The sequence below is a fragment of the Anguilla rostrata genome, chromosome 9 (assembly GCF_018555375.3).
Source record: "Anguilla rostrata isolate EN2019 chromosome 9, ASM1855537v3, whole genome shotgun sequence".
Lineage (NCBI taxonomy): Eukaryota > Metazoa > Chordata > Actinopteri > Anguilliformes > Anguillidae > Anguilla > Anguilla rostrata.
The window spans coordinates 53,790,112-53,804,021 of NC_057941.1; the positions used below are offsets into that span (position 1 = coordinate 53,790,112).

The 13,910-nt window shown below is 44.8% G+C and overlaps 3 protein-coding genes and 1 long non-coding RNA gene across 6 annotated transcripts in view; 3 read left to right on the forward strand and 1 right to left on the reverse strand.

Annotated features, from left to right (window-relative positions):
• The window catches only part of med11 (mediator complex subunit 11), a 39,789-nt gene that overhangs the window by 5,533 nt on the left and 20,346 nt on the right, over nucleotides 1-13,910 (reverse strand). The gene's annotated exons all lie outside the window — the stretch shown is intronic.
• On the forward strand, nucleotides 95-2,171 carry LOC135264246 (P2Y purinoceptor 3). Of its 2 annotated transcripts, XM_064353015.1 has the most exons (2): nucleotides 95-220; nucleotides 334-2,171. In XM_064353015.1, exon 2 carries the CDS (start codon nucleotides 407-409, stop codon nucleotides 1,373-1,375), a length of 969 nt encoding a protein of 322 aa, XP_064209085.1. In that variant the 5' UTR covers nucleotides 95-220; nucleotides 334-406; the 3' UTR covers nucleotides 1,376-2,171. The 2 variants fall into 2 exon arrangements, with proteins under 2 accessions (XP_064209085.1, XP_064209083.1); XM_064353013.1 differs by having other exon boundaries at nucleotides 105-2,171.
• Nucleotides 5,124-8,691, forward strand: LOC135264243 (P2R1A-PPP2R2A-interacting phosphatase regulator 1). Of its 2 annotated transcripts, none has more exons than XM_064353009.1 (9): nucleotides 5,124-6,042; nucleotides 6,226-6,310; nucleotides 6,467-6,523; nucleotides 6,614-6,660; nucleotides 6,893-6,950; nucleotides 7,243-7,310; nucleotides 7,561-7,616; nucleotides 7,814-7,898; nucleotides 8,086-8,691. In XM_064353009.1, the coding sequence occupies exons 1-9, from the start codon at nucleotides 5,942-5,944 to the stop codon at nucleotides 8,201-8,203; spliced, it is 675 nt and encodes a 224-aa protein (XP_064209079.1). In that variant the 5' UTR covers nucleotides 5,124-5,941; the 3' UTR covers nucleotides 8,204-8,691. The 2 variants fall into 2 exon arrangements, with proteins under 2 accessions (XP_064209079.1, XP_064209078.1); XM_064353008.1 differs by having other exon boundaries at nucleotides 5,126-6,042; nucleotides 7,558-7,616.
• Nucleotides 8,981-10,734, forward strand: LOC135264244 (uncharacterized). The gene is made up of 2 exons (XR_010332639.1): nucleotides 8,981-9,210; nucleotides 9,717-10,734. It is a non-coding gene; the product is annotated as an uncharacterized LOC135264244 (long non-coding RNA).

The following is a 13,910-nucleotide window of genomic DNA, read 5'->3' on the forward strand; positions in this document are numbered from 1 at the left end:
CTGAACTGAGTTTCACTGAAATTACACTACAAAACGAGGACAAACTCACCTGCGCGTTCTTCCTGCAGGAACTGGAGAGAGCGGGGTGGGGGGGGTGGGGACAGGAGGGGGAGGAAGACAGGAACATATCAGCCTTGGGAGCAGAAGAGCACAGAAAAGGAGGGAAGATGGCGGGAAGGATGAGCCACGGTGGGAAAGGGCGCGGCCGGTGACTATGAAGGTGAGCGTCTCCGTGACGGGGGGCGGGAACTCCACGGCCTCCGGCTGCAGCATCGACGAGTCGTACAAGTACGTGTTCCTCCCGCTGTGCTACTCCTTCACCTTCCTGTGCAGCCTGTCGCTGAACTCGGTGGTCCTGCTCCGGGCCTTCCGCCGCAGCCGCCGCTGGAACGCCTCGCTGGTCTACATGGCCAACCTGGCCGCCACAGACCTGATGTACGGCCTGTCGCTGCCCTTCCTGGTGGCCAGCTACGTCATGCGCGACCGCTGGGTGTTCGGCGACTTCATGTGCCGCCTGGTGCGCTTCCTCTTCTACTTCAACCTGTACTGCAGCATCTACTTCCTCACCTGCGTGTCCGTCCACCGCTACCTGGGCATCTGCCACCCCATGAAGACCATCACCCTGGAGACCAAGCGAGCCGCCAAGGGCACCTGCGGGATGGTGTGGGCCGTGGTCTTCGTGCTGACCAGCCCCATCTTCCGCTTCGCTCAGACGGGCTACGTCATGAGAGGGGGCGGGGCCAAGGGCGGGGCGGGGCCGGCAGAGACTTTCCAGAACTGCTGGGACGACGCCATCGATGAGGAGTTCTCGGAGTACGTGCCCTACGGGATCATCCTGCACCTGCTGGGGTTCTTCGTGCCCTTCGTCATCATCGCCTGGTGCTACTCCCACGTGGTGCTCACCATCTTCCGGGCGCTGAGGTCCCAGCCGCACCTGCAGGAGGGCGGGGCCGGGGGCGGGGCGGTCTCAGGCCCCGCCTGCCTGCACATCCGGCGGCGGCGCAAGTCGATCCGGACCATTGTGACGATCACGCTGCTGTTCGCGCTCTGCTTCCTCCCCTTCCACGTGACGCGCACGCTGTTCCTGGTGCTGAAGGGCTGGCGGGGCGTGCGCTGCGACTCCATGCGCGCCGTGTCCATCTGCTACAAGGTCACGCGCCCGCTCGCCTCCTTCAACGCCTGGCTCAACGCCCTGCTCTACTTCATCACCAAGGACAAGAGCGCCCCCTGCTGCCCACGCCACAAGCCCTCCCACCGCGCCCTCCTCTGGCCCCTCAGGATGCTGGGAGGGGTAGCCGAGAGGGAGGGGCCAGGAGGGGGAGGCGGGGCCAAAGAGAAGGAGAATGAATCCAAATCTTCAGGAAATATATTTTGAGGTTTTCAAGGGTGGGGAGGGATTGGGGAACACAGAAAGTAATCACCAGTCACAGCTGTTCAACCCAGATGCCTGTCCTATAAAATGCGTAGATTTTACCTAATAATAATAATAACAATAATAATAATTTGAAGAAGAAGAATAGATTTCATTTATAAGCGTCCTTCATTCGATGATTAAATTGCTTTTGCAAACTCACCTGATCCATCTTCAGTCTTCATCTGCAGCGGCCATTTTGTGCCCCAATGCTCAGCACACATCACAGCTGACAGTTACCAGCTCAGCGCTGCAGCGGCCATTTTGTGCCCCGATGCTCAGCACACATCACAGCTGACAGTTACCAGCTCAGCGCTGCAGCGGCCATTTTGTGCCCCGATGCTCAGCACACATCACAGCTGACAGTTACCAGCTCAGCGCTGCAGTGGCCATTTTGTGCCCCGATGCTCAGCACACATCACAGCTGACAGTTACCACCTCAGCTTCCAGATCTCCTGGTGGAGAAAAGCCGAGAATTATTTCTGAATACCAGCAGATCCATCCATCCCCATAGATAGTCATGGGCCACTCATACAGACCAAAACACTTACATTATATATCAAAGATGATCTCCTAATGACTTGTGTAATTTCCTTTTGATGTCATGACAAGCATATACTGTATAGAGAATACTATCAACTCTGTAATAACGCACTGAAAGGGGTTTATATGTCATGACTATGTATTTTCTGACTGAACGTGTGTGTACTTCCTGTTTGGGGACTCGGTGGACTGGAATACATCTCTGTTTTTACTCTCAGTGCCTCAGTGTTGTCCGATTCTTTCTGCTCACACATTCACTGCCATCCGAGAAGCAGAAAGTGCTGAAACAAGCATGTTTGAGGGGCGTGTTTGTCCTAGAGAGGGAGGGGGGGGGGGGGGGAGAGAGAGCTCTACATTCGTATTAACATGTTAAAAACATTTTAATTGCATTGTTGGACATGTGTCAAGCTGTCTTTCAATAACACTGACACACTGAACACATTCACTCATTCAGTGGTTCACTGTTTCAGGTCTAGTGCATCAACTCAACATGGCTTTCAGAGTAAAACACAAGTCTCAAAAACAGCCGACACGGCCAGAAGTGCACCCTCACGGTGTTCCCTCAGACTCAATTCTCCCTAATAGGTCACAGGTCATCGCCAGGGCAACACCGTGGAGCAAAAGTTACAATCAATACGCACACATGAGCAGGCTCGGAGATGAGGGAAATTAATGGAATCATGTAAAATGTACACCCATTCACAAAACACACACACACACACACAACCCAAGTCCCACCCCCTAAACCTTTAATCGTTACACACACACACACACACACACACACACACACACACCACATCCCACCCCTACAACCTTTATCGTTACACACACACACACACACACAACCCAAGTCCCACCCCCTAAACCTTTAATCGTTACACACACACACACACACAACCCAAGTCCCACCCCCTAAACCTTTAATCGTTACACACACACAAGCACCACCCCAACCACCCCTAAACCTTAACGTTACACACACACAAGGCCCCCCCCCAAACCTTAACGTTACACACACACACACAACCCAAGCCCCCCCCCCAAACCTTTAACCGTTACACACACACACACACACACACAAGCCAAGCCCCTCCCCCCAAACCTTTAATCGTTACACACACACACACACACACAAGCCAAGCCTCCCCCCAAACCTTTAATCGTTACACGCACACACAAGCCAAGCCCCTCCCCCCAAACCTTTAATCGTTACACACACACAAACACAAGGCCCACCCCCCAAACCTTTAATCGTTACACACACACACGCACACACACACGCACGCACGCACACAGACCCGGCGTCAGCGTTTGTCCGAGGGTTTGTTTCAGGAGATGCCAGCTCGGCGTGTGTACCTTTCGCACTGACGCAGCTTCTGCCCCGCAAGGGCGTAGGGTGGGTGTGTCTTAAAGTGCCCCCTCACCAAAACACATCCTGTCTGGCCTTCATCTTGCGACTGTTCCATGACGCGACTGTTCCAGCCCCCCTTCAACACCCCCCCCCCCACCCCCTACCCCGCCCCAGCCCACCCCCCCACCCCCCCCCGGCAGCTCTCAGACGGCTCAGTGACCCGTGGACCCCTTGTCCACAGATATTACTGCAGCCTTCGGTCTCCACCAGGGTCAATGATTAAACGGCACTTCCTCTCAGCATCGTTCACTTCCTCCAGCGGACGCACTCTTCAGCTATCCAGAGATGTTCTGGAAAAAAACACGCCGTATCTAAAAGCTGCACAGCTCACTGAATACCGGCTTGCTGTTGGTAAATGGTGAAGTCCGCTGACGTTTCACAACTCTGGATAATGAGAATAATTTCTACACCGTCTGTAAAAGCATCAGTGAGTTGTGTTGTTGGATTGAAAATAGCCCCATAGAGGAGATTAGATTGCATCGTATTGGGAGCCTGTATTAAAAAGCAAAATTGCTGAGTTAGCTGGATAACTGTGCTGAGTAAAATACGCAACCCTCCCAAATCTGGAACATGGATTGAAGTAAAAAGAGCTGTTCTGGGTTTTACTCTGTGCAGTTAACCAGCTAACTCAGTAATTCTATTTTGTGATACAGGCCCCAGGTCCAACGTCTTTGACAGTTAGTAAATTCTGACATACAAAACATTTGTATAGACAAATAATACACAATTAATTCATGACAAAAATATTTAGTTGCTTAACTGGAAAATAATATATATATATATATATATATATATATATATATTCTTTTTTAAGTGGGGGCAACCTAATTGATTGTTAATTTCAAAGCTACACCTGTCAGAGTCATGGGATATTTAAATATTCAAATATAAACAAAGACAACAATGTGATTCAGCAAAAAGAACAACTAAAAAATGTTCAATGATGATTCAAATACTAAATTAACTGTGAGCAGCATGAAAGTGTCCAGTGAAAACTGTAACACCCACAGTGAAATTAAGTGAGTAGGAGAATTAATTCACAAATAGAACAATACAGCTTCACAACAGCCTTCATAGTGGATCTCCGTTAGCCTACCACAATAGCCCTGCAACTGGGACATTGGCCCTGGGAAAAGGTTGCCCCCTACTGGCCGAACAACCCCACTTCAAGCTAGGACACCGCTTTTTCAGACCAACAACCAACCCCAACCACACCGAGCGGTCATCAAGCTGGACTGGGACATGGGAATCCACACATTAGAGGCTTGCATTGCTTCGTTATTCAAGATTAACACTTAACACTTATATTTGGAGTTAAATAAAAAGTAGAGAATACAACGTTTAGTTTTAAAGGCTAAATTGCAAGGATATGAGTCAATCAACCCATTTACTGTCATCAACACCTTCATAAGGTTAATAAGAATGGTAAATGCAGACTTTCAGATTTGTTTGGTTTTTTTTGGTGTAGCCTAGATGACTTGGTTATCTTCTTGGTCTTCTTGGTTATCAGGGCCTTGAATAATCTCGTGTTAAGCAGTAAAATATAATTACACTTTAATTTAGCGAAGATAAATTTTCATGCCTACCGAGAAAAAACCAAAGCAAAATGACGACGAGTAACAAGTATCTTGATATTAATTACCTTTACCATAAACCTTACATTTTTAATAAAATACCGGAAATTTTGGGTACTTTACCGTCTTGGTTTCGCTCTCCTTCGCCCTGTTGCACAGATTTCTGCAGTTCTTTGACTGGCCAGAGCGAGGTGTTGTTAACGCGACAGAGGAGCGAATGCATTTTGTTGCGGACTATGTAAAAAAAAATTAAATTAGTAGCTAGATACTATTTCTTCGCAAAGAGTTTCAGTTTGTTTTTGGAAACCGTGTTGCGCGACGGAATGTGGGAGTATATTAAAACTATGTAAGTGTATTGACGTCTGGAAGCAAACTATCTTATTAAACAGTGTTAACTAACGTTATCGAGTCCGTTAGCTAAGCTATCTTAGCTAAGACCTATGACGGGGTTTTGCCAGCGAGCTAAACTTCACTACTGGAGTTTATCATACCGATACTAGCGTAGTTTCTGCATGTATTTACAGTGAAACTGCGCGGATACTTAGTATTTCAACGACGTTTTCATATTGTTATCCATCCTGGCTGGCTATTTGCTTTCAGGTTATAACTCTACTGAAGGGCGCCAGCTACCTAGCTGCTGTTTAGCGAGCTTCAGTGGAAACGGATGCCGACTGATCCGCGTAACTGGCTAACTTAAGCCAGCTGTCGTGCTGGGATGCAAGCTAAGTAGCAAACCTGTAGCTCGTCCCTGTCAGCAGGCCAAATTTATTTCTCTTCGCGACAATCTTTCTCTCCGACTGGGGACTGCCTGTGGTCGACAAAAAATGCTTTTAGCGGGAACGAGGAAAGTGTCCCGCTGACTTGGCGGTTCAGTGTGGATTCTGGGCTGAGGCCTGCAGGTCGGGCTTTCACGGGGCTAGAGTTGGCGCGACCCGCGAGGTTTGTGAGCGGGGAACCCGCGACACAGGCTGCCGGGAGCCCTTGGGCCAGGAAAGAAGCGAAATGGAGCGGATGGAGGTGGACCAGTGCGCAGGCGCAGCTGCGGGCGGCGGAGGCGGGGCTCTACGCAGGTCGAACAGCGCCCCCATGATCAGCGGTGTTAGGTGAGGGAACTGCAGTTATGATTCATCGTTGATTTCGTTTTTCTGTAGTAGTCCTAGTTAAAGCCGAACATATTTTTCTGAATGTACAGGTTGTAATATTGAGGAGGGATACGTTCTCTTGTTCTGGTCATTCACTACACCACCTGTGTCTCTCCACCTCCCCCCACCCCCCACCCCCATTAGTGATGCCATGACGGTGTTCAGTCCCACCAGCTCGGCAAGATTTCGCCGGAGCAGTATGTCCGTGAACCACAGCTGTCCTGGGCGGGTTAGTCTGTCCGTGCGTCTGTCCGTCGGCCTCCTGTGTGTTCGAGTTACCGCTGTCTGTCTGGCCACTGGCCCGTCACTGAGTGATGCTGTCCGTCAGCCAGTCTCCTCAGTCCGGAGTCGGCTGAGCAGCTAATGAGATGTCATTTCTCCCCAGGCCCTCCCCCTGTCCCCCTTCTCGTTGGCCAGCGAGAGACAGGATCATAAAAGGCTGGTGAGGGAACAGATTGTGGTAGTTCTCGTTTGATCCGCCATCTCTTAAGGTGCGGTGTGTTTGAGACCTGATGGTTTGTCTGTGTTCCAGGAGGAGAGTGTGGAGCTGCACCTGAGAGAGAATCTGCAGAGGATGAGGTGAGGGTCAAACTGGCATCTATACACTACAGTAATGGACTACAATTACCATCACCCCATTATTCACTCACTAATACTGACTACAACTACCATCACCCCATTATTAACTGATACTGACTACAAGTACCATCACCCCATTATTCACTCACTAATACTGAGCAGCAGCTGTCAGGTTTGAACACCAATTGCTGTTACAGACTTTCTCTTCCCCCTTCCCTCCTCCCCCTCACAGTGCTTCATCTTCAGCTCCTCATCCTCCTGTCAGTCACTGGCATGACCACACCTCCCTGGTGAGTACATACATTGGAGTGTATATAAGTCGATACATTAGCATGTATGCAAGTGTGTACTTTAATATCTATTTTAGTACATGCATTAGCTTGTGAATCAGCACGTATACATACATATGTACCTTTCCCACAATCCAGTTCAGTTCAGCAGGTACACATGTGAGCACGGAATCTTTTCATAGAATATTACATTTTAAGTGGTGCTTTGTAAGACATGTCTTCTTGGTGCCATGTGTGTTGTCTGTAGCCAGAGAAGGTCTTACTCTGATTTCCTCATTATCTCTCTCAAAAGGGGATACATTCACTTGACAGTGGTGTCACACCAAACTCATCCCCAAGTCCAACAAGGAGGTTCAGAGGGTAGGTTCCACTTCCTATGCAATAAACAGCAAAGTGCAGTAAAAAGTGTTGATTTAATACCAACTGGAAATTAATACCCACATTTCCTGTTAAATGATCTGTTCCACTAAATCATGTGATCTGCTGCCGAGACAGACCAGGAACACACACACTCGCCATTATGACTGCTTACCACAAATCCAATGCACTGGATGCCACGATGTTCTGGGCAGTGTAATAATGCTGGTGCATTTCCTGTCCTCTCTAGCAGGGCGGCGCAAAACGATGCAGTGAGGTGGCCCGCTCTAACGCCGCTGAAAAGGAAAGGTAATTTTAGATTTTATTTTTAAGGAAACGAAACATCATCCTGCCAGTATTTACTTTCATTTGCTGTTCTTTATTATAGTGACTGGGCCAGAGCCCCCCTGCGTCCCGTTTCCATGTGTTCTGTGTTTTGGAGGTTCTTCCACTCATTTCATGGGTGTTACTCTTACTGATGTGTCTCCTGTCCCGGACCCCCCCAGGAGGAGTCGAGTCCGATGGACCCCCAAAGAAGCTGTTTGTTGCCGGGGTGACGGATGCACCTCACATCGCCGGTTACACAGTCAGGTAGGGGCGCCTCCTGGGATTTGGGATTTGGAAAAACCAGACGCAAACATATGTCATAGTTTGCAAATTCATTTTGATATCAAAACACATAGAAAAATATTGAGAATGTTGAATCAACTGATTGTGGTCAGTGTCATATTTAATGGTGCTCTTGTCTTTCTCTCTCTCTCTCTCTCTCTCTCTGTAGTGTTGCCCAGGCTACCGGATCACCAGTGGGCGGGGTTTCGGTTTGTGCCAGCCCACAGGGCAGCCCCCTCCCTATCTCCCCCCCTCCCTCCTTCACTTCCCACCACCCAAGCTTCTGAATCCACACCACCTCCAGCCAATCACAGCGCAGGATAAGGTGGCAAACACACATGCAGATAGGTTCACACTATCTCAGCCAATCAAAAACATGCATACAGATATGTCCACACTGTCCCAGCCAATCAAAAACACACATACAGATATGTTGATACTATCCCATCCGATCAGAAGCATTCTTTCACAGGAGGTGTTATCTCAAGGTGAGGAATGGCATCTCCTTCTTCTGCTTTTGTTCCTTTCTCCCTCACCGGTGAGGGATCGAGCAGAAACTTAGATGTATTGGAAAACAAGCTCAACCAATGACAAATCAGGAAAGTTTTGGAGACAACCAATGAGAGGTGTGGATTGAGAAGAGCTCAGCCAATCAGAATGAGAGCTGAAGCAGAAGAGACAGAGGCGGAGTATTTCCCTAAGAACAGAAGCTCATCTGATGTTTTGACAGCATTGGACTGGGCCAATTATTTTAAATGTTAGACCAAATAAATAAGTGAGATATTTTTAGTGAGGGAGAGGGGGGAAGAGGCCGATAGGCAGACTGTCGAGGTCTGGAACAGCAGCAGAGCGCTCAGCTAGGTGTTAAATGGAGCTGATGTAGGATCAGTGTGATGTTTTAGCAGATAGTGGAGAAGCATAGAACATGAAGAGCAGTGACCTGGTCCTGGATCAGTGCAGCTGCTCTGGAGATGTTCATGAAGATGGAAAGCTGTTCTAGGATCAGGTTTTTGTATTTTAGCCCATAACGGACAAGATTAGCGCGTGGGACAGGGGTAACTAGTCTGAGATCATTTTAAACATGGGCCGGTGGGCAGCGTGTGTTCTCCTGAGCGAGCAGGACAGGACCCGAGCACAGAGCTCGTGCTCACCACGTCACCAACGGCAGCGTTTTGGGGAGCACAGGGAAATGCTGGGAGAATTCCCGGCCTTCCGACTCCGGACTTTTAACTGCTTCCTGTTCCGCCAGGCTTTCAGCACCAGAGGGTTCATGCCAATGATGTGGGATGAAAGGGTGAGTGTGACTGAGTGAGGTCAGTGAAAGTGTGAATGTGGTCGAGGAAGATTTTTGGGCTTACCGCCAAACTCTTTTAGCGTTCATTTCAAACGTGCAGCGCGGGATGACCAGCCGCTTGGTCAGACAGAAAAATACGAAATTAAACGCTTCCTAAAGGAAGGATGTTGGGAAAGATGGGCAGGGATCTGGTCTCTAAATGTACAGTATGTAAATATGTGGCACTCTGAGACAGAACTCTGACCTTGGGATTATTGCTGGGTACTTTAATTTTGTATCATGTAAGAATGTAACCTTGTCATATAAATAATACATAAATAATAAAGTGTAACCTTTTGGGTTTTTTTTACATCCTTTAAAAAAAATGACAGCTTTGAAAGGATTTTATTTTTCTTTGTTGAAGATTTAGCAGTCCATTTAAAAATGTGCTAAGTGGGGAATTCTGTAAATATGAATATTTGTATATTATTGTAAATGCAAACCTGTAATTTTTTCTTGCCTTCCAGTAACTTGGACTGTGCTGTTTTTTTCATATGGTGCAGATGAAGGTTTGACGCTGAGAGCTGTTGCATGCAGTTCACTTTTAGTTGGGAATAGTTGCCCGTTTTATTCTGTGTTCAGACGACTGACCCACTGTGTGCCTGTGTTATATGAGTGATTATACAGAGAGACTGGTGCCTGTGTTACATGAGTGATTAAACAGAGAGACTGGTGCCTGTGTTATATAAGTGATTAAACAGGGAGACTGGTGCCTGTGTTATATGAGTGGTTAAACAGGGAGACTGGTGCCTGTGTTATATGAGTGATTAAACAGGGAGACTGGTGCCTGTGTTATATGAGTGGTTAAACAGGGAGACTGGTGCCTGTGTTATATGAGTGGTTAAATAGAGAGACTGGTGCCTGTGTTATATGAGTGGTTAAACGGAGAGAGGCATAGTTTGGAGAGTGACTGTTGGTGTATGGTAACTCCACCCATTTTCAGTCAAACCAGGTAGAGTTACTCACTTGATGCTGAATACATATGCCTCATTTTCTTCTGTAAATTTTTTTAGACAATCATATTGAGATGTGTTTCATTATTAAGGAAACCTGTGGATGTTGATGATGATGACTGGATCAGTTACCCCTCTGAGGTTCTGATGATTCTGTGTTCCCTGAAAAACTTAATGTGGGTTATTGAGTTCCCCTGGAAACATATTCTGTTATTGTGAGAAAATGGGGTTCAAAAGTACATTTAAAACTGAATCTGTACATTTGCCAACTATGAGTGGCTCTTGTTAAGAGTTCAATATTGTAAATAGACTCAGAAACAATTATATTATGAAAATGATGAAGAAGTATTTTTATGGTCCTGTAAAATAAAGGGAAAAAATATTCCGCTTGAGTATTTCATGCTTGTACAACTTATGCAAACTGTGCTTCATGTTCTAGTGAAAATATGTACACTTCAAATATACAAATATTATATATTTGTATAATGTATACTAAAATGTACCATGACAATAAAATTATATCCCAGGGGAAGCTGGCTGGTGGTTGAAGTTTGTGTGTGTGCATGTATATGTGTGATTAAACCGTTCTTCAAACCAGCTGTATAAATGCACCAAAGTTAAGCTACTTTATTTTAAGAATTCCTGACCTGATCATAACCCTGCGAAGCCTACTGTATAGCAGAAGCGTTTTGTGTATTAATGTCCGACATCGAACTAAATCCTAATTAAATTAATTCAGAAAACAAAAACAGGTTGTTTCGCTGTTGTGCTGAGGTTCGTGACAGCAATAAGCACATCACTTCTGTTTTAAAATGTGCACGAAGGCTGATCAGTTTCTTTTCAAATCTGCGCTGTGCAACTTCGTAGTAACTTCACTCCGCCACTAGGCGCTGATATTGCCGCGGCGCTGCTGGTCCTCAGAAATTCAAGAAAATACTCGGTCCCGTCATGCATTGCGGCGGAGCACAAACGGTTATTCATTAAAATTCAAACAAAAATTATTTTAAATTAATTCAGTTGACCTGTGGACGTAGAAATGACATGACTTGTTTTACCAAGTGAATATGCACACGATGAGATTGTTGAAAAATGTAATTACATCCGTTACATTTTTTTATTTTTTTTTTCCCCACTGAAGTACCGTGTCACAAGTATAGTGGGGAGCTAGTAGCCGTTGGCGCCATTTTCAAACAGTCGCGTTTCCCGGAGTGATTGGATTGAATAGCACTATATAGTATTTGTATATACTTCCCATGTTTTACTGCTTTACTGTTCCAGAAGCCTGATCATTAATTTTTACAATTTAATTTAGATTTTCTACGTAGGTTGGAGACTGATTATTTTCTTTTAAAGAAAGGTAAGACATTTTACTTTGCATATAAAATGTTGAAACCTAGAACTATAATTTCCTTTGACTTGGAAGCTATAATGGAATGCATACTTGAATGTAGAGCGTGCATTGTAAATGTGTGGCACTTCAGACATTTCTGTTTCAATGGGATGTCTAGCTGAGGTTATGCGGGGTGCCGTTGAACTGCAAGCAGGCAGCCTGTGTACGTTAGCTATATGTCACACTTACCACCAACCCCTCCCCAAACCTGCTCTGCACCCTTTCAAAACGAAGGGGCTACCCCTCCCCTATTACCGCTTCGGCTGTATGGAATATCGGCATCTATAGGTTAGTTAGAAATAAATACCTTTTATCACACACTTAGATTTGCTTCAGAAGCAGAGATGTAAAGCAAGCTGGCCAAAAAAAATAAACCAGGCTACAGAAATGTCTGTTTTTTTATTTTTTTCAATTTGCGCGTAAAGTTTAATCAAAATCAAATCGACAGGAGTCTCAAGATAATTCTCTTTACGTGGAAAGCCGTAGAGCGCAAGGGTTTTGACCCCACAAAGCGAGCCGTGGTAACGTTACTGAACCGAGCCAGACCTGCCCGCTCATTAAGCGGGGCTTTCACGGCGTTTTCCCTCAATAATATTCCACAGCCTATGCCCAGTCAGCCGGTCTTAGTCCAGTAGCTTGTGAAATAGTATTCAGGTTCGCCTTCCAAATGATAGAGTTCGCAAATCCGCAGCTAGCACATAGTTAAAATTTACTTAGCCGATGATGAACTAATTAATTAATCAATAATAATAACACGAACAATAATAGCAATAATGATAATAATAATAATAATAAATTAGTATCCTACATTATTTTAAAAAGAAGATAACCCAATGAAAACATAAGAGAAATGTAGCTACACATTAGCTAGGTTCCACTTTGATAAATCTGACTTAACATTTCACAATCAAGATCGAGCCCGACTGCTCCCCATTAATTTAATAAAATAACATTTTAGAAAATGAAAATTATACATAAGACCCAGGAATGATGAATAATTTCCACGCAGTAGGGTAATATTTATTATTAATATTTTTTCATATTTATATTAGATATTTATTAGTGATAAATATAATTGTGCGTTTTTTTTGAGGTTATTCCAGCATTCGGTAGGCTGCCAAGTGTTTGGTTGCTATTCGTAATACAAAATGTTTTTTAATAATGAAATTAGAGTATTAAAAATGAATCACTATTGATTACTTGCTGTTTTCGGTTGGTCTAGACAGTATATGTCACAGTCAGCAATTATGTGCCATATTTTTAGATCATATAGGCCTAGGTTGTATGTAATTTTCTAGCTCCCTCATAACCGGATGTAACGGCAAGGCTAATGCAAATGATTATAACTTACTACTGCAATTTTTGTCTTTAGGCTTTATTGAATTATCACAGGAGTCCTTCTAATATTATAAGAAATGCTTGTGATTCTATACGCGCAGACACGTTTTCGTTACATTAAAGTAACAACATATTTCACCGAATAATATCATCTATATTTAGCAAACATTTGCATTATTATTTTACTTACTTTAGAGTTAATTTCCGCAAAGTGTCAATGCATTGTGTCGGAGCCAGGACTGCACTGGTAATGATGCTCATAGTCTCCTCGATATTTTCTCTATTCATAACGCGATTTGATGAGTTATTATTTATTTGATGATCGCCGCTGGGTTTTTTTATTTAAAGACAAGCTAATTTCTTCTTATTATTATTTTAAGAAATAAATAAATATGGGATTATATTACTAATATTTTTTCCCATTTGATTTTTCTTAGTCGCATCTCATTGTGTGTACATCTGTGTATGTCCTAATCATACATAATATAATATATTATTCTTGTAGATGAAAGTTCAAATATTTTGGATGAAAATATTTGAAAAATATTGTTTCACGCGTATAAAGGAAGAACCCGCTCAGGCAGTGTACAATAAAACCGAGACCCCTGTCCGTGTACGGACATTATTTTAATCACACAACTTGTCAAACTACTGCATTGGAAATTGACGTTTTAGTGTGTCTGTATTGAAAATTATTAAAAGTACATGGCTGTGAAAAGTTAAGAAAATAGTTCAGTCAATTCTTCTAAGGGCTTTTAAGTAAAAGCATGGACTGTATTATAAGGATTTCGCGTAAATTCCCGCCGCAGGTACTTGCCGTTATTTAGTACACCGCGCGCGAAGTAGGCTACATATTAGTGGGTCGCGCTTGTGACGTTTAACCAGAAGGTTGTGTGTTCCAGCCCCGATTGGCTGTTGTTAGTTTAGTGAAAACTCATTCACAATAATTATGAATCTATATGACTATTTTATTTAATACT